The sequence below is a fragment of the Ctenopharyngodon idella genome, chromosome 4 (assembly GCF_019924925.1).
Source record: "Ctenopharyngodon idella isolate HZGC_01 chromosome 4, HZGC01, whole genome shotgun sequence".
In the NCBI taxonomy this organism is placed as follows: domain Eukaryota; kingdom Metazoa; phylum Chordata; class Actinopteri; order Cypriniformes; family Xenocyprididae; genus Ctenopharyngodon; species Ctenopharyngodon idella.
In genome coordinates, this window is record NC_067223.1 from 7,450,685 (window position 1) to 7,471,278 (window position 20,594).

A 20,594-nucleotide genomic window follows, 5' to 3' on the forward strand; every position below is an offset into this window, starting at 1 on the left:
AAGAACATTGCTTTCTATAGCTTTGAGTTAACAAAACAGACTTTCTCTTCTGGGAAAAACAAACTAAAAAATTGATGACTCATCCTGCACTAACAGATTTTTGTCCAATCAAATTCTTTCTAGAAGGAAAAGCCTATTCCCCCTAAAACTGTCTGGAAAGCATGCAACAAATCTTCATTTGTGGCTGTTACTGTATGTAACTAAATTTTATTGGCTATTCAAGTCCTTCCCAGACTTCCTGTTTTGAAAGGAAATGCAAATGTATAGTTCCTTTAACTATAATCACTCTGAGACTCCAGGTATTGACAAGTGGTTTATTCAGCAGGAATGGTGAACAATCTGTCAGTATTTTCATATTTGTACAGAAAGCAATTGAGCACCAGTAATGAAAGCCTCACAATCAAAAAATGCTTTAATGATCAATGCCCAGAATCCTCTAATATTTGTCATTCTGTTTCTGTCTCTGGATTTATGTAGACATGTTCTGATGAAAACTATCAAGCACAAGCAAATCTCCTCAGCAGTCTTAAATCCTACATTCAATTTAAGAGGAAACAGAACCACTTAAAAAAAAAGCATGATATTTCTGTAACAATATGTTCCTTAGTGTGTCTAATTGAAGATTCAAGAAGTTTCTTTAATGTTGCCAATGATATTAGCAACAAAGCTATAACCAACAAACCAAAGTCTTTGGTATTTTGTGAGGACCTTTTGCTGGAGGTCTATTACAATCAAAGAACTTGTGCACTTTACATAGATATTCTGGGTGGCTATTGCATATGATTCTACATTGTTCTATTGTTTCTTAATGCTGATTGAGAAAATATGCACACTTTTGAAACAAATACGGCCCAGTTCAAAAGTACAAACACTTTAAGACACAAATTAGGATGTCAAAAAATGGATAGTTGCCTTTTTGAAAATGGCATCCATCTTGTTTTTACTGTAGATGATTTATCTTCGGATGGCTAATGTGCTGTTATTTAAAACACAAATAACCTTTCTTCATTGCACTGGTGTAATTTAAATAATTTTGGTGCAATTTTCCTATTAAACTTCCCTAGACATATCGATAAGTAAAAACATAGGCAGGTGAAAAGAAAACCAACGGTCCTGAATAGGCTCGTACAGTGTTAGCCAAATTACACTGTTGCTAGCTGGTTGAACTGTAGTGTAACTCTATTATTACTCTTTCTTGTCTCTGTATTACACTGAAGACTATTTTGCCCCATTTACTTGCCAGTTACAAATACTTGATTTGTAGAATCAGTGCCAGGATGTCAAAATGAATGTAATGCGCATGAAAAGCTACATTGTGGTGGTCAAAATCTTGGTAACGTTGGAGATTTGCAGTTCACAGTACTCTGTCAAGTTATTTGGCATTGGGACATTATTGTTTCAAAAATATTAATAATTTCAAAACCGTAGAGAAAACAAAAACAGCAATTAACCATCTCGGGCCACATTTTTTTCCATGCATTCACAGCTCTCACAAAAATACTTTCGCTCGCTTACACTGTTACCTTATTGAAATAGCTTAAAAATAAAAGAATATTATTACAATGGTGGCCACAAGGCTGTGCAAAAGGGAAGACCTCCAACATTGAGCTTTCAAGCTATCACCTATGTTTTCAGCCAACCCCTGCAAGTAACAAACTACAAAATAGCACCATTATACAGTGGGTTGATCTTTTATATGGTTCCGCTATATGATGCCATCACATACGATTATGGTTAGAGAATGCAAAGGTTAATATAGGTTGAATATAGATACAGAGTAAACAGTGTGGGTTGACATGATCCGAAGGGTTCAGAAAAGAGGAAAACACCATGCAGAGGGACTGTGAAAACGGCTGGATCACACCCCACGACCCCTCTGACAGCCACTTAAAGTGGTGTGTAGAGGGATAGTTCACACAAAAACACAAATTCTGTCATTTATGTAGCATCATTGATAACATTTCTTTTTCAGAAGAAGAATTTTAAAACAAATATTTGCTATATAATGATAGAGTGACCATGTCTATAGAGTGCAACAGTGCCCGCCCACTTTTTCAGCGGCGTTGGTTCCGGAAGTATTTTTTCCATTCATTTCTCCCATACGGATTTAAAAGTCTTCGTTAAAGCGTTATAGGCCATGAACCAAGCCAACCAGCTGCGAGGTGAATCATAACATTGCAAACTTAGATTTGAAGCAAAAAAGTATTTGAAAATCTGACAAAAATACAAAGGGACAAGACTGTGTACTTACCAGCTATAGTGAGGGAAAGAACTACAATCCCATGAAGCATTGCGAACAATGTAATCAAATTAAAAATGATGGAGAAATATAAAACTACACATTTAAAAATGTTGAATATATATTTGAATGAATGAGACATGATGAATGAATGAATAAACAATATATTTAAAGTTTATTGCAAAATATTATATTGAATATATCGAAATATCGATTTTGAGTGTAGGCAGACTGACTCGATTACGTCATTTGCAGTGCTTAATGGGAGTGGGCGGGGCTAAAGAGATCTTTTGGCGCGTTTTGCTTATTTGACTCTCTGATTGGTGGAATTTTCTGTACAGCATCATGGGTAATGTAGTTTTTCACCACAAATTCCACTGTTAAACATGATTATTTTGAAACTAAGTTGAAATAATGCTGGCTGATGGCTTCAATAGAAGCAAATGCTATCGATTAACAACCTCATAGCTCACAGTTTAGAAGTTTCCTTATGGAGAAAATGAATGGAGTTTTACTTCTGGAACCCAACTGTTGCACTCTATAAAGCTCCAAAATGGACAAAATCAACACAATTCCTTTTTTAAGTGTGAAATGCAGAAATTCAAGTTGTTATTCACTGAAAATTTTCACCTTTATAGATGTCCATTTCTGCTTCAGAGAAAAAAAAAGTTAATTGTGAGAATTTTTAAAATAAAAAATGGTCACATTGTTGACCATAAAGTTGTATTACGCAAAATAAGTTGCAATTGTCTTTTTATTTTATAGGAGCAGTAAAAATGGACTGGAAGTTAACCCATGAGGGGGTAAAGTAAAATGAGTAAGGAATGACATAATTTTAATTTTGGGGTGAAATATCCCTTTAATACAGCTAGTTGCAGAGTTGCAGTCCGGCTCATGTCACCAGTCTTTCACTATAAAGATGCAAACCTGCAACTTCCTGTTAGATAAAAAGTAGTTGCTGAAACAGATTATGTTCTTATTGATGTTTATACCTTACAATTGCTAGCAATTTTTATGTTTCTGTTATGGTTTCTGTTGTCTTCCCTCTGTCTTTCCTGTACGTGCTGATACACTGGTGTAAATGCATGCGGATAACTGTTCGAGTGAATGGCTTTCACCTCCCATTTTCTAAAGAAGGTAAACCATGCAGTTAAAATTATTTAAAAAAAGAAGCAAAGATCCCTCACACACAATTTTAAAAAAACACACACAAGGTGTTTTGCAGGATGTAGGTCATGTTCTATCAATCCTAAATGTGTTCTCTAGAGCACCTCAGCACATCTGCATAAGGCTTTTGTATAATCCCCCTTGATCTGGTCTTGCACTATGAATCAAATAAGAAAAGATTGATTTGTAATTTAAAGGTCATCATTCTGTGCAGCCGTAGTTCAGTTTTGCAAGGGTTCCATCTGGTATAAACTGTCTAGACAGCCTTTCTTGTCAACACGGTCCGTGATCTCACTGCGAACTCCTCTCTTGGCAGCGGAACTTGTAACGTTTTGCATTAAGGCAGCACGTTTTCCCACAAAAAGCTGTTTTTTTAGATAAAATATTGCAACTTTCTTCCGCTAGATCCGGATTGTAATAAGAATTCAGTGGAATACGGACCTTAAATCGGTGCTGCGAACTAGAGTAGGGCCAATATTTGGGCTCTGACACATTTTTTTTGCCACTATAAAAAGCTTTCGACATCCATTAGGTGCAACCGTTCACACAAGGAGGATAAACAGTTATCATTTGACTCTTTATAGCAGCTAATTTAGTATTTTCCCCCAGTATGAAATGGTGCAGTGCATGGAAATCATCAGATTTTCTTCACTAAGCTTGTTTGTCTTAACATGGGGCTTAAACATCCAGTATCTTTTTTTTTTCCTTTTTTCTTTTTTTTTTTTTCTTTTTACAGTGGAGCACGTCTCTGGAAGACCAGTCTTTCTTTCATCCCCTGTTTTCCACTGTCCAACAGTTTCACTTGTCTCTCTCAGCCGTTCCCCTCGCTGTCCTCTACATGCGATAGTTTCTGCCCCCTGTGTTTCCTCGGCTTGAGTTCTTCTGATGAACCTCCTGAAAATAAGAAAGAGAAAGGCAGTAAATGTCGGTTCAGATGATGAGAAGTAACGCAGAAAGCCGAACCAAGGAGAGCAGAACGGTTGTTGCTGCCCATAACAACACAGCTGTTTGGTGAACGGAGTGTTATTTCATAATGCCGAGGAAATCTACTGTCAAAGCAACACATCAAAGGTTTCACCGCAGCAAGATTAATAAGTGTAATTCACGAAAGCTAAGCTGGGAATGAAACCGCATGCAGGGAGTGGAGGAGAAAGGCCGGCGTGAGGGGCCAGACTCTGAACTCAGCGTGCAGACATCTAAGGTGACCTTAGACTCGGCTTCCAGCGCATGACGTATGGGTGCAGAAATATGTCTGTGGAGAGCGTATGCAGGTCTACCACAAAAACCACTTAGGCAGTTCACTTGCTAATGGTTTTCTTTTTCGAGAGAGGACGACTGAGAGCACTTAAAAGGATGGCCCACATTTGGGCAGCGGGGGTGAGGGAAGAGCTGCTTTTTCCTTAGCATGTATCGCAGCACAATGTACCGGCATTTTTCATTCTGTTCTGAGATGACGTAATGGGATAGCTCACCAAAAAATACAAATTCTGTCATCATTTGCTCACCCATTTCAAGACCGTATGACTTTCATTCTTGAAATTTTGAAGAATGTGTCGGTTGCTCTTTTCCATGCAATTGCAATAAATGGGGACTGGAGCTCTCAAGTTTCAAAAAGAATGCGAAATTATCATAAAAGTGATCCATATAACTTGTGTGCCATATTACAGGTCTTCTGAAGTCATATAATAGCAAAGTTAAGTCACTATTCGCTGAACTTTCCTTGAGGAAAGATGAGAACTTGAGAACTAGACCAGTCTTGCCGAAAGACTGAATCATTCAGACTGATGTTGTAAACTGGATCAATGGATTTGATTGAGATTAAGAAGAATTTGTTTGGACATCGCTATTTCCTTCACACGAAATTTAGGGCGGATGTCAAGATTTTCAGCAAAGAATAGCTTCAATTTTGGTCTGTTTTTCACAAAAGCTATTGTAATGGCTTTAGAAGAACATATATAAGTTTGAACCACTTTTATGGTACTTTTGAGGTAGGGTTTTTTGTGTAATTTTAGAGCTCAAAAATCTTTTGCACTGGAAATAAAAATTGTTAGTAAGTTTGTCTTGTTTTTCAGTACAAATATCTACACATTCTTAATTTAATTTAATTGAGTTAATGCTTAAAACAAGAAAAAATATCTGCACTGTAAAAAATTATTTTCACTATTTATCATCACAACATTTTTTTCTTTTTTCAAATCAACTTCAATAATTAATGTGGTTCAGATAACATAAAATTTTGAGTTTCTGTTGATTAAACCAATCGCCTTCATTGTATTAACATTTGAATGAACTCAAAATTTTAAGGCAAACAGGTCACTTACATTTTTTAAGTTAAACCAACAATTCTTTTTTTACAGTGTGCCAATGGAGTAAAAGAAAAACATTTTTCTTATTCCACTGACAGATATATGTTTTCGTTTTAGCAAAAACTCACTTAATTTTGATCAATTTCTCAGAACACAAGACTTGAAATGAAATTTTGTGTTGTTTTACTTTTCAAGTAAATATATCTTGATTTTAAGAATGTTTAGATATTTGTACTTCAAAGCAAGACAAATATACTGAGTAAGAAAATCATTTTTTACAGTGTGTTACCACAAAAATAAGAAAGTCATACAGGTTTGGAACAACAATAGGGTGAGTGAGTCTATGACAGAATTTTACAGACTCAATGTCAGAAAATACACTAAACTTTAATGTTGTTATTATTCAAGCACTGTCATGCACATACGCAGCACTGTTAATTACGACTCAGACTGAGGGAAAACTTACCTTACAGGAAGAGTGGCTATGTCCAGATATAGGTTTCTGCAGGGGAACACAATCAGTACAGTTATTAACTAATATCAACCAAATTAATGCTGCATCAGCATAAAATATAAAACCTGTCCCAAGGTTTTACAGAAATGTACGATTGTATCAAATGCTGTTTTGACCCCTTCGCTAAGCCCCACCTTAAAAACGGTACTGACCAATAATGGTACAAATGACAATAACCAAGGAGGCGGAGCTTAACAAAGGGTCAGTTGTGACATCATCAGCGTGGCTGCACACCTTTGCTGTCCTGGTGATATCTGTGTGCCGTTGCGCTCGTAGGGATCGTGGAGATTTGCCGGTTTTCACGGGTGCACAGTACATCTCGAGGCGCCGCAGTTCGCAGCTCTGAAAGCAGCATTCGTCCACAATGCCGCGGTTGTGCGACCGCCTCGAACTAGGCCCATATCCTGTTGGTTTGCCTGTTGGATGCATAGGAATAACATTAATAAATAGCCTTTTGTATGGCGAGAACATCTGATACACATACGAAAATCGAAAGCACTCTTGTAAATCTTCACTGTGAGGGAAGATCTGCACTTTAATGGCGAGCTCAAATTCTGTCCTACCTAGGGTACGTTAAATAAAGCCTGTCATCACATCGAGTTCAAGAACTTTATCCATTTTATTCTTGGCATGGCACCAGCTCATGAGGAACAATTACGGCCCACAAGGTCACTCTCCGAAACGCTAAATCTCTAAAACTTTCGGTAGTAACCTGTGGCTAAGAGCCTGGTCATGAGCGCTATAAGAGCTTAGTGTAGCAGCCAGACCGTAGCTGTGATTCTTCAGATATATGGACGCGTTAATGACATGAATTTCTTCAGTGTGAAATTTACAGGGTATCGCTTTGCACAGAGTAGACCCTTCTTGGCAAGACTCCTAGTTAAACGGAGGTCACACTGACTCAAATGTTTAGAATATCACGTTTTGCAGTTTCAAACCTGATATCTTTAAACTAGCTCACTGGTTTGGGAGGCCAATTTCGGCCCTTGTGGGGTCAAATCAACCTACGGAGAACAATTCCCTGCTCAGCACCACTTTTGAGAATAACAATGTTCCTAAAAGACCAGGATGAACCATGAACTTTCCCCAGTGTGCTTGTTAATGTCGCTGCTGAACTAGGTGATAATTACCCAAGTGAAAGAACATGAAAATGAAACTGCCTCATGGGTATAAATTTTGTGTGCTGCAAATGAGGTCAATGCACTATTATATAATGCACATTATGTCCTAGACATTATGTTTAACGATGAGGTTGGGCTACATTTGTAGAATTTGGGATTTGGGATTTGGATTGTCCGATCCCAAACAACGGATTTATGTTAAAGGTTGCACTTAGACACCTGACTAAGTTAGTGTTTCTTTCTCCATGTCGCCAAATCACGGTGGCCTTAAAAAAATATCACACTCTCCATTTACAAGTCACCACTTACATAGGGCAATATAGCTCCGATAGGCTTTTCCCTGTTACCAAATGAAATAATAATAATAATTTAATATGGCATTTACAAGAAGGAAATGCCTTTCCCTTTCAGAGTTAATAGCTCTTGGCTTGCAGGGCTGCCAGCGCTGACAAAATGCATTAACTTCTGCTTTGCACTTGCTGCACTCTGACAGTGTTGTTTTGGAAAGAGAGGTGCTCTAATTCTGACAAACATGCATCCCTGCAGACTGCATGACTCTTGGGTGCCGAACACTTTGGGGAGATTAGGGGGCGCTGTTATATTTAAATACGATTAGGATTTATGTAGGACACTGTTAGTGGTAGATTTGTTTGGACATTTGATGGCCTTCAAGTTTCTGCATTGAAACAATGTCCTCATATGTTCACAGATTTGAGCTTAATTAGATTTCAATTATTGAGTTTAATAAAAAAATATTATTATTATTTAATATTATTATTTAGTCAGTGTTTTGTGCCTGAAATAATGCTCAGATTATTTTCAAACACCCAGGCTTTTGACTTGTACAGTTACAAAATGCCTCACATAAGAGTCTCTCATTGTTTGTTATTGTTGACATCTTTAACTAAATAATAAATTTTCCATTTGTATTTGTACGTGCAAAACGCAGTCCAAGAGGCAAACACACAATTATCTTGCTGTAAACCAATCCGTCAGGTTGTCACAAGCCTGTAAACTTGTTTTCTGGATGATTTTCTAATCCCTTTCTAAACAAAAACCTCCCAAAATGAACATCTGCTGTTTTCCTCAAAATATCTCATATGACCCTTCATGAAATCCATTGAGTGGCGGTCTAACAGGTGCAATAAACAACAAAAGCAGCTCTTATAATGCAGTGTAATCGGTTTTCAGAGATTTGAAGTGCTGAATTTTAAGAGGTCAAAGTTGTAATCCTAAAATAAGGTATTATTGTTAGCCAGCACTGGTCTGCAAGCCTGTTTTCATGTTCTGTTCTTTTTATCAGTATGGCGAGCAGATTAATAAGAGTCTTTTGTGTTTTTCATTATCCGTATAAATTGTCCACAGATTAGGTCATGCGTTTATTGAAGATTGCTGCATTGTTGGATAGATTATGTATCGGCTCAGCTGACAGTCTTCCATCCCCTCCCCCAGTAAAACCATCAACCCATTCACAACATTGTGTGAGACCTGTGCAAAGCACATCTCCATCACTGTGATTAAGATCAATATGCCGTCAGTTTCAGTGTTTCAAAAGCACAAACGTTTGTGTTCCAACACCTTTGGGTAGACACCTTTGCTTCCAACTAAACAAGCGCATCAGGACGCATACATTCCAATCAGGAACACCGCTGGAAAGAAGCTGACTTTTATAGCCATGCTATGATTACTGAAGAACAGGGAGTTCTTGGAGCTGCTGCCATACGCTGCCTGCATAGTGTCAGGAAGTTTACTGTTCACTGGGGACTATGAAAGCTGCTATAGTCCTGGAAACTACCTCTTTATCAATGGCACCACAAAGAGTTTATAGCAAGATGTAGTTTCCTTCCAATTTTTTTTCTCTCCTGGCTCTTTTTGCCACTGTTTACTATACAAAGAGATGTTGGCTCTTGCAGGCATTAAGGATTGGATATGAACTGTTTGTGGTGTTTAAAGGTTGTCAACAGCCAAGTAATGTTTTGCTGTTTATGTCAAAATGTTTTTAAATGTTAGATAGATAGATAGATAGATATTTACCGGCCTACAAAAAATAGATAATAAATCTCTCGTTATGCTATATTATCACCAAATATTGGATTCAATCTTTTTGTTGACTTGTTTTCTTTCAATTAGGACAGGTTTTGTATTTATTTGAAACGTATCCACGCATGCACAGGTCTGAGACCTTTATCTTTGCAAGTACACATGTACATATGTGAACATGAACATGATGAACATACTCCTGAACGCTAAATGTTTCTCTTATTTTCGATCTCCCCCATTAATTTTCAATAGATGGTCATTTTTGACCAATACATGCTTAGATCAATGATGCCTACAATCAGTCAGTTTCAAAAAATAAATACAAAACCTGTCCTAATTGAAAGAAAACAAGCTGACAAAAAGTTTTTGGTAATAATATAGCATAACAAGAGATTTATAAGCTATTTTTTGTAGGCCGGTCATTTTTGATATAGGGAACACCACAAGTGTGACTCAGTTATACTCTATGTGAGCAAATAGAGTCCAATGCGATAACATTAACATTTTCAGGAAAAAGAAAAAATTCTCCAGGTCAAAATAACCCGAACACAACACAACAGGTCAAAATGACCATAACACAATAACGTGTCTTCACATGTATGGATGCTTAGCTTTGATGAGAAGTCATTTGTTTGTGTGTCTTGCAAATCAGACACAGCCAAAGCTTAAAACACCTTCTTCTCACCCGAAAAGTGCTGGACCTAGAATACCCAGTGCCCTCTGCAACATTTTCATGTCCAGTAGAACTACGGGGCAGGAGGGGGCAGGGGGCATCCTGATCATCCTGTAATCCCCTATAATCCGGTGCTGCTCTAGGACAAGAGCCAAGCCTGACTGTGTGCTGTTGATGTGTTCTTCTCTCCAGCTGCTTCAAATATAATGAAACCAGACAAACAAAACTGAAAAGTAGTCCTATCAGTGATGTTCGTGACCGAACATCCATTCTGTTTTGCAACCTTTGCTACCAAGTGGAGGTCACCTGCAATCTTTCATAAATCACTGATTGATTAACAATGCTTAATAGTGTTGGAATGATCATATTTGCAATTTGAGGGCACATGAACATCATCAGTTGAGATAGACCAGACTTTCTAAGTTGAGTTGGTGTCAACTGAATAATTATGGCCAAGAATGCTTTGATATTGATCATAATGGGCACTCTTTTAACGATCTAAGCTCATGGTCTGAAGCGCATGGCGCAGATGCACTTAGAACGTGTCTGAATCCACTTTTGCTAGTTTTACGACGAAAAAAATGGTCACATTGCGCATTGTCCAAAAGGGTTGTACCTCGTCTCTTAATGAGTCATAGGTGTGTTTTGGGCGTCACGTGCAATAAACCAATCAGAGTGTCATCAAATTCCCTTTAAAAGCCAGGTGCGCTTGCACCATGGCGGATTGCTATTTACATGGCGGAATATAGACACCCTCAGCCTGACGAGTCAGTTTAAATACATGTGTGTATTGCCACGATTGGTCAAATAATTAGCCAGTTTTATTCGTCATTACTGCAAATAGGTAATTCTGATACATGCACCCTTTAAATAACAAAAATAAATAAATACTGCACCATTGACTTTAAACCAGGTTTTTGTTGGTCAATGGCGCAGTTGTTTTCAGTTGCCTCAAAATAGCAACACGCCAACAATGCACCTGAACACACCTCATTTTCAGACCAGCACGCCCATGGGCAAACAGATGGGCACGAGTGCATTTGCTATTTAAACAACGTGGCACTGGATGTAAAAATGATAACTGCGTTGGGCTGAAACTAGCAAAAAACACTTGCATCGCACCTGGTGTCGCATTGCGTAGGCTGTATGATAGGGCCCAACATGTTGTAACTGTGAATGTTGGTGGTACAGTTTACTTTACAGGCATTTTGTGCTCTGTTTATGAAGAATAACAATAAAGCTGGCCAGAAATGCTACTCATTTAGCTAGTTTATTAGGCCACAGGCTTGTGCAATTAAACTATGTTTCCCATAATTCTCCATGTCAGCACAAGAATGATAAAATACATAGATGAAAGCATCTGTTAACACCTAATGTGCACTATTTGCTTTTTATTGTCTTGCATTTCGACTAAAAGCTTCCCATGAAATAGTCCAAAAAGTGTATTTTACTTCAATCAAAATCACTTGAATGCGCAATAGGTCATAATTTGTAAGTAGGAACTTCCCAAAATGATTTGAATGCAGCATAATTACTAAGATTCACATAATTTTGAATAAGGCAACCTTCAGCGGAGATTCACCTGTCATCCTGAGGAGCCAGATCTAGCAAACGTGTGAGAGGAGACTTGCACCCACTTCTGGACAAATTGTGATTTTACAGCGTATACTGAGCCAAAACTTTCCACATTCCCGGTGTGTTTGTGTCTCGGGAATGCATCATGAGGTACACGTTCAGGCTGTTGGCAGACGTCAGAGTTGCTTTGATGCAAAAGACTACACAGTTGAATGACCATGAAGGGAAGGGCAGCTTTGTGTCAGCACAAACACTCCTGGCCATGAAGTGCCCTTTGCAATAAGCAGGATGATGTGCTCCAGCTCTCCCTCACTCATTCTGGAGTCCTGCTCCTCTCCAATAACCCCGAAGACAATCTGGGATGAGACTGCTGCTGAGGCATTTCAAAGACAACCGGGGATTTCTAGGTCAGGTTAACAGTTGGAAAAACTGACTACACTGACAGTTTCTTCTTCTTCTGCGTCTTCCTCTTTTTGGTGTTTTCAAAAGACCACATTTTGTTTCAATAATAATAATAAAAAAATTCCACTGAGTAGTATTTCACCTTTCTGTCAAGATAATGAAATCTGAAGTATTGAAATGTGAGTGGAGTTCCACTGGCAGTGACGAGGACACTCCAGTTTGTTTATGGGTTCATGTGTTTGATGCCAGTCCATTAAAGTCTGTTTAAAAGTAACTTTAATAATATTCATAATGATAGCCAGTATAATAAGAGTTAAAAAGTTGGGGTTGTTGGGGTACACAAGAAATTCCTTTAAGTTTTATTCTACATACTAGGTCAAAGTCAAATGATCTGTATAAAATCATCTATTTGCTCTTCACCGAATCTGTCACGCTGATGCAATAATTTCACGGAAAGTTCAGATTAGCATAAACGTATTTATTTTGGGCTCTGAACTGATAAAACAAACACATGGCCATTGACAGCCATGAGCGATCCAGCCAGCTCCTTTGTGACCACTAAAAGCTCAAATGTTGTTGACTGGAAACTTAAAATGTCAACTCTAACTTGAAGTTCAATCTTGCTTCACTTTAAGTGAATAAAATGTGTCTCCTTAGAATCAGTGGGTTCTGTCCACTTGTCAAAATAATCACTTCATACGTCATCATCGGTGACCTGAGACTCTCATACTTCCTCGAGCCATTTGCACGTCGTAAATATCTCATCGGGTAATTTAAACAGATAACAATATATGTGGAAGACATTAAAACAGCATAGCTGCACATTGTGATGTAACTGCTCTCATTTGGTCAGCTGAAATTGAATGTCATAAACAGGGCAATTGATTTTTCAGGAAAATAGGAATAGTCTAAGATTAGAAACATTTTCTGATCCAGTTACTGCTGAGTAGGCATTGCAAAACAGTTATCCAGTTTGAGTTTCAAGCTACCTGGCCTTAAAGAGATAGTTCACTCAAAAATGAAAGTTCTTGCGTCATCTTATTCTGCATGTCATGTTGTACAACTATGTAGCATTAAAAGTTATTTTAACATTTTTTTCAATGTTGAAACAATGTTTATTGCCAAATGTTGTAAAAAGGTTAACAAATTGCTGAAAAAAATGTTGCAATATCAATGTTCAGTTCAACAAAATTCAGAGTAATTCAAAATTGATCCATGATGTTGATTCACCCTTGAATAAACATTGAAATGATGGCTAGGAAAGTTCTTCCGTGTATCACAACTTGATTTGGCTGAAGATGAGATTTTCTGTTAATAACTAATCATTTTTGGAGCTTGACGTTACAAATCACCATCCTCTTTCAGATGAGCAGTCTGCATATTCTTCTAAATATCTTTTTTTGTGCTCCATGGGGGAAAAAAATTAAATGACTATCTAAATTTAGGGGTGAAAATCCCTTCAAATTTAGCAATTGAAATAGATCACCTGTCAAACAAATTAACTAATAAATAATACAGATTAAGTTTGAATTAATTGCATGATCAAGATAGGAAAGTCCATGAAGTGTAAAAGCATATCCCATCAAGGTCTAGAACTCTCTCTGCCTATACTGCTGATTGGGACAACTCAAGACTCAGCAACTCTCATGGACTGTGGAAAAAAAAGGAGAGATTTAAGTCTAGGATTCAAAATGGTTTTCTTTGGGTAGTCCAACGTACTCAGTTGGAAATAAGATGTGCACTACATTTATTTGCCCTGCCTACTCGTGTCCGCCAAATTCCAGCAACCTCATTTTGGGGGTAAAGCAGCTGGCTGATCTACTTTAAATGTAATACACGAGCATCAGTCAGAACATTTTTTTTTTTTCAGCTGCCTTCTTGGCATTGCAACCGCTCACTGTACAAAAGTGAAGCAGCACTCACATTACATCTGTAATGACATATTTCAGAGTGAAAAGTGATATTTAATTATCATTTGTTTTTCCTTTGATAATTGATAGGATCATGAAAAGTGGATTTTATGCAGAATTGACCCATGTGTTTGATGGGAATGTCTGAAAAGTGAGTTATGTCGGGCGATTAGAAAAGTCATTTTAGAGAGCAACATAAGTAATATATTATAAACATTTATATTTAGAAACATGCTTTGATCTGTAGTGTACATTTAGGGTATTATAAACTTTATATCCAATATAACAGACAAATAAAGTAAAAGCAGAAGGGAAAATTTTGGAAAACTGGACAGCAAGACATAAAAACTGATGCTTTTCTTATTTATGAGTGGCGCATTAGTGCATGGAGAAAGAGAAAGAGAGGAAGAGAGGAAGAGAGAGAGAGAGAGAGGAAGAGAAAGAGCAGCAGTTGATGAATAAATAAAATGTGCACTTACTGAAATAAAAGCCCCTGTCTCCACACACAAACTGCAGCGTGTCTACAAGCTCCGCCCCGCACAGCGTCTCCGGCCCCGCCTCCAGTGTCGCGGGAGTCAACGCGAGGACGCACAGCACCAGTGAGAGGGTGTGGGTGCACGAGAGACAGCGCATGGTACACTGCATCCCAGAGAGAGGGGAACCAGGAATACATTAGGTCTATGCACTGAAACATAATTAAGGATTATTGGCATTTTATCTATCTATCTATCTATCTATCTATCTATCTATCTATCTATCTATCTATCTATCTATCTATCCATCCATCCATCCATCCATCCATCTATCTATCTATCTGCACAGATGTTACTATCATTCATGTTTCTAAAATCTGCTTTTGCATATCAAATATCCTGCAGAGACAGGTGCCTGGATATTGAGGATACTAAAAGCATCTACTACTCATTGCACATAAGAAGAATGGGAAAAAAAAAAACCGAAAAACAAAAAACGATTTAATGCAAACAAAAGTTGAACTGCTCAATGCACCTGTCTATACATCTAGGATACTTTTGCGCGCTTGCATTTAACTGAATAGTGCCTCCCAATCAGATATAACTCCGTTTCTGTGGTGGCTTTACAAGTCAATGTCCTACCTCTATACGCACAAAATCTCACTAAAACAGAGTGCGTTATATCGAGGCACTACTCCACAAATGCGCGCGGAAATGTCTCCAGCGCGCGCTTTGAAGCGCCTAGTTCTCACCCGTGCCAATAGGATATACTGCTGCCTGCTTGAACCCAGTGTCCGGTAAAAGAAGAGCGCTTTTGTAAACCATGCATTTTTGGGTTGCTTGGATAAAACATTGTGGTTCACCTACAGATACGTGAGGTGGAACTGGAAAGCTGCAAAGCGGCCAAACCCAAAGAGGAAGCACTTTACATTATAAAGAGAATATAATGCGCAACCACACAACGCACAAGTATGCTGCAAAACCTATTTGCCAATCCCTTATTCGTGTCGACTCAGCAATATTTACTTTTAAGAGTCGTGATATACAAGTTGGTGACTTGTGCACTGCGCAAATGAACTCCCTGGTGCATCATGATATGACTCACCATACACATCATGCAATCTGTCGTAAGTCTCAAAAGTTTGCCATAATACAGCTGTCAGATCTTTAATGTGGAATACTTTTGCATGCACAGTCTAATGTCATGCAAATTGCGTAAAGAAGCAGAATGATCATTTATCATATTTAAAATTGTCTTAAAACATCATTCAGTCTATATATGATCTATAATACAGGCTATTGCTTCACTGAGAAATCAATAATGGTTTCCAAGCTGCCTATTTGCTTTCAAAGGAAATAGGTTAAGTTACCTTAAAGACATCACACCAGTGCCCCTGGAAGAAATGACCGCTAGACATCCCCTTGGGTCTCCAGCAAAAGCCCAGCAAAAATGAACTTGTTTGAAGTCATTAAAAAGCGAGAAAGAGGATGAGATGCGGGCAATGTCACATCTCAATATTCCGACTTTGTTCCATTGCGCAGGCTCGTTGTGGAGAAGTGAGATTTAGCGAACGGGAGACGGATTTGGAGAGAAAATCCCTCACATTTATCTACATTACAGAGACATTTTCAACAGGAAACAGCTGGGGCAGCATTTGCCTTCTCCTCTTGCTAAGTTACTCATTAAGGATTTTGGGCACCCTGTCAAATAACGTCATCTGTTTCTTAGAATAGGCTTGAATTTGGATCTTTCTAGGACTTACTAATAGAACAGAAAAGATTGCATTGCAGAATGAAAACGAATAGGAGAGTAAGAGAAAGTGGTGAGTTTTTAGAAAAGGACAGAAGTTGAATTTAGAGACACTCCCAGGCGTAATTTGAACGGTGTCTTTTTCATCACTACTGTATATTCCCAGCAGACATACATGTCAGTGTTTGCATTATGCTATAAATTTAAAGAGGGTCTTTAACTTTTTTAAAAGGAATTTCTGTAGTCAAGACTATTTTCGGGACTCGATTAGATTACTAAGCGTTAGCTAAAAGATTTTAAAAGTAAAAGTTCTTGTTATAGGCTATATAATGTAAATATAAAAGAGGTAAGGACAGTATTTTGTCAATTTGAATCCGATAATCCTAAAAGCGCTCGAGCTCTTACCGTTGATATTGTTTCCTCAGACAAACGCGATTTCTTTTCGCGCGCATTTATCTAATAGAGCTAAAAAATAACTCTTTCTTGTTACTTTTTTGATTTTGAAACTGAAAATCGCTTCTTCATATCTATCAGTCTCAGCTGGCGCACTCATAAATATCACACTGCAAAAACTCACTTAATTTACGCCATTTCCCATAACCGATATGCAAAATTGATTGAATCGTTTTATTTTTGATTCTCGACACAGTAATAAATAGCCTAGGTAATTCGATTGCAATAATAATAAAAAAGATTAATACATTTAGTATAGGCCTATCAGATTTATGTAAAGTTATGTTATTCGTTTTGGGCATTAAATAAGGAGCTTTACTATAGTAAACAGTTGTTTTCTGTTGAACGCAAAGCAATGCTGTAACTGTAATGCACAAATGATGGCATAAAGTAGCCAAAAAATATCAATTCAAACCGATTATCGGTCTATATACTCTGAGTATTACGAGTATATTGTGCATATGTGTAGCCTATATGTTTACTGTTTCACACTGTGCACATTCTGGTCTGATATCTGTCACTACACTGCATTATTTTTGGAATATGCTTCCAAGACTTTCATCTATCATTGCGTGATGTGACAATAAAATGATCTGATTTGATTTCGAAACTGAACCACATTATCCACACTCATCAGCGCATACATGTGTAAAACACTGCAATAACATAATCCGTGGAAAAGGGGTTGTCGAGTATTTATTTGATATAATTCCTGTCTAGATGATTGATGCTTAGCCTGGCTTCTTGGGTAAGTTTTGTCAAAGTACGGTCTGGCTGACCTCAGAGGAATGAGCTCTCTCATTGCTTCGATGAACAGACAGTGCTTTCACTGAAACTTGGGAGAAGATTTCTCTCCACTAATACCATCTCATAGTTTGCACGATGAGCCAATAGGAGTGCTTACATAGTACGGTCTTTCTCACACGCTCACAGAAAAGTGGTTAGAGGGGACACAGTAGTCAATGTGGAGGGACATGTTAATAGATAGCCAGTATTACTGATTCTGGAAGATTTTTGAAACCACCCAACAACCTCCTGCTGTGTGTGGTCAGTGTTTACTGAGCAAAGACTGGCACAGACATGTCTGTGATGTTTTTCTCTTGCTATTTTCATCAAAGAACAATGCTCACTGATGGTGTCGGCAATGGGTCGGCCAGCAGGACGAGGCTTTGTTCAGTGGTTAGCGATGATGTTGAAAGACCATTGCTACAATATGGCACAAGGAGAGTTTATCTGACCATTGTAGCCTGAAGAAAAGAAATCAGGGTGGATTTAACCAGTGGGATGTGGCATAAAATGAAATAAAAACTTGTTTAATCAATCATTACGTAACGCCACTTATCTAATAAAGTTTATATATAAAGTTATGATGCTGAGTCAACCTCTTACTTTCAGTCAAAAACTTAATATTTGCTGAACAACAGTGGACAATGAATCTAATTAGTATGTACAGGATGAAAAGATCATTGCAAAACTCTTTACAGATTTTCTCTTCAGCAAAGCCAAATGAACGGTGAGTCCCTTAAAGGACTTCTTAGCTAAGCTGTCTTTGATAGCATTTCAGTACCACGATGTTCCTGTAGCTTAACTGGAACAGCATGGTGCTAGCAATGGCAAGGTCATGGGTTCAAATCCCATCCTTCTGAAAAAAGGGGAATTGATCATACTTTAAAGAAGTATGCTTATTTTGATGGATTGACTAACATACTAAAGCATGTGTAAAGCACTTAATTATAATTTTAACTGTAGTGTGTTATTTGATATTACATTAAAAGTTAATATATTTTAAAGGAACTAAATTGCAACTTCGTCATTACAAATGTGTAATTACGAATATATCATTACATACAGGTTTCATAGAAATGGCATTAAAGTATAGTTTACCATAAATACTTGTCAGTACATTTAAAGATGTACTAAAATTCTACTTAAGTGGGTCAAAAAACACTCTTAAAATCAACGAACTGCATTTAATTTAAATTTAAACTATATATTTTAATTTAAAGCTGCAGTCCGTAACTTTTTTTGGTTAAAAATTATTCAAAATCCATTTTTGAGCAAGTACATAACCAGCCAGTGTTCAAAACTATCTCCTTACCTTAGCCCGATTCACAAGGGTAAACTTGTATTAATGTTTTATAATTCAGGTGCTAATGGTGGGTTTCCGCGGGAAATTTGAGCATGCAGCCGTTCATCTTTGCGTCATTACGTCACGTCTGTTTAAATAAAGAACAAGTTCCAAGATGCAAAATCTGTGATTCTGAAGTACAGTATCCACATCGGTGTGGTGACTGACAGCAAACATTAGATTCATACGCGCTGAGGAGCCGTGCCGATGCACAACCCACGTAAAGATGATAATTCCGCAAATAAGAGATGGCGACAATGAGGCAAAACTTACAGACCGCAGCTTTAAATGTAAATAAATAACATGAAAATATTGCATTCAGTTTGCAATGAAATATTTTAAAGTATATTATAGTGAATATGTTCATTAACATGAGAAAAAGGCTGAAGTCGTATCTGTAACCCATTTCATTTTACATGCGGCTCACCTTATGGAGGCGGCCATTTTGAAATCACATGACTAGCTGAATACTACTTGCATATTATTACCATAACCCTTTGTTATAAGGCACTTATGCTCACAATAATTTGTGGCTGACTTTGAAAAGAACATTTCTGCAATTGCATGGGTGACTGCTACATTCACGCCACCAGGTGTCAGTATCAAGTAGGCCTAAATAAGTCCAAGATGAATGCTATATTGGCCAGCACAACATCAACCAAAAAATTAATGAGTGCCTGTTTAAGCCAACTAGAAATTTTAGATGGACTCAGTCACTGAACATTTTTTAGTTGGAGAGATCTTTTTTTTTAGCCATGTAGGCCTACTTTATATGCACAGACATGTATCATTTGAGAGAAGTCACGCAATCACTATAAGTACTTAAGGATAAACCCTTTGACTGTGGTTCTTCTCCACAACAGCTGTGAATGGAGAGTAACAGTAAGCTGAGTTCAAACCACAACATTGTGTTTACAGAATGAATGAATTAAACCCCCCAGAACTGTGAGACGGCTACATGTAAAGTAATACAGTGGTTTTGTGCTGATGACTTGCTGTGTGTCTGTGTGTCTGATGCAGTGGGCTGACCTTCTCTCTCTCCTTGCTCCGCACTGGGCAGCACTTAAATTCGCTGTACCTCTGCCAACTTGCTCTTCTTTGGAGCCGTCTGCCTGCCTGTCTGTGTGAACCCACTGACCAGGAAAAAAATTTTTTTTTTCCCTTCTTCAGGCTCTACAGAGACAATGCCTGTCAGTGTTATCTGTCTGGCTCAACCTGCCTGACTAGAAGTTGAGACGGTGGTCCTTGCTTCATTCAGGAACAATATCAGATAATCTGAAGGAGGAGCATTTCATGTTGGCCCCAACCCATTTGGATGGTTTAGACACAATAATATGTCATTTCATGTTGGTACCATGGTGCAGTGGGTGCTCGCAACATATAAGAATCACAGGCTCAAGCAGAAGCAGGTTTGAGTCTGTCCTGCATTATACCAAAATCATATTCTTAAATGCTTACAAAGTTCACTTTAATTGTTCATGATGTTGATGACTCATGTTGTACTACACAGATTTTTATCCAATCAAATGTTTTATAGAATGAGAATGTCCCGCTCCCTAATACCACCTGTAACCAAACTAGCAAGTATCAAATCATGGTTAGTGGCAGTGATGTAACTAAATCTTACTGGTTTTAACAAAATAGGGAATAATTTCCCAACCAAATGTCCAGTTTAAACAGGAAATGCATCAACACAGAAAAGAAAACTGTGTTCAACAAGTTATTTCAAGAGATTTTATCAGTTAATTATAGGCCTATATATTGTTGTGAACTGGTGGCAAATGGCTTCCCAAAATGCCTGAAATGTTACCATATTTTAAGGTGAATATCTCTCAGTCGCAGC

At 37.8% G+C, this 20,594-nt stretch overlaps 1 protein-coding gene across 2 annotated transcripts; it reads right to left on the reverse strand.

The window, feature by feature from the left end:
• Positions 1–300: 300 nt before the first annotated feature.
• igf1 (insulin-like growth factor 1) lies at positions 301–16,064 on the reverse strand. Of its 2 annotated transcripts, none has more exons than XM_051891268.1 (5): positions 15,791–16,064; positions 14,427–14,632; positions 6,461–6,642; positions 6,179–6,214; positions 301–4,300 (listed from the first exon to the last, which is right to left on the reverse strand). In XM_051891268.1, the coding sequence occupies exons 2-5, from the start codon at positions 14,590–14,592 to the stop codon at positions 4,241–4,243; spliced, it is 444 nt and encodes a 147-aa protein (XP_051747228.1). In that variant the 5' UTR covers positions 14,593–14,632; positions 15,791–16,064; the 3' UTR covers positions 301–4,240. The 2 variants fall into 2 exon arrangements, with proteins under 2 accessions (XP_051747228.1, XP_051747227.1); XM_051891267.1 differs by having other exon boundaries at positions 14,427–14,586; positions 15,791–16,063.
• Between the last annotated feature and the right edge of the window lie 4,530 nt (positions 16,065–20,594).

Coding starts and splice junctions, on each gene's coding strand:
- igf1 (XM_051891267.1), bottom strand. CDS start 15,838: ATGTCTAGCGGTCATTTCTTCCAGGGGCACTGGTGTGATGTCTTTAAG. Junction 6,215..6,460: donor ATATCACCAGGACAGCAAAG/GTGTGCAGCCAC, acceptor GTTCCCCTGCAG/AAACCTATATCTGGACATAG. Junction 4,301..6,178: donor ATAGCCACTCTTCCTGTAAG/GTAAGTTTTCCC, acceptor TCTTATTTTCAG/GAGGTTCATCAGAAGAACTC.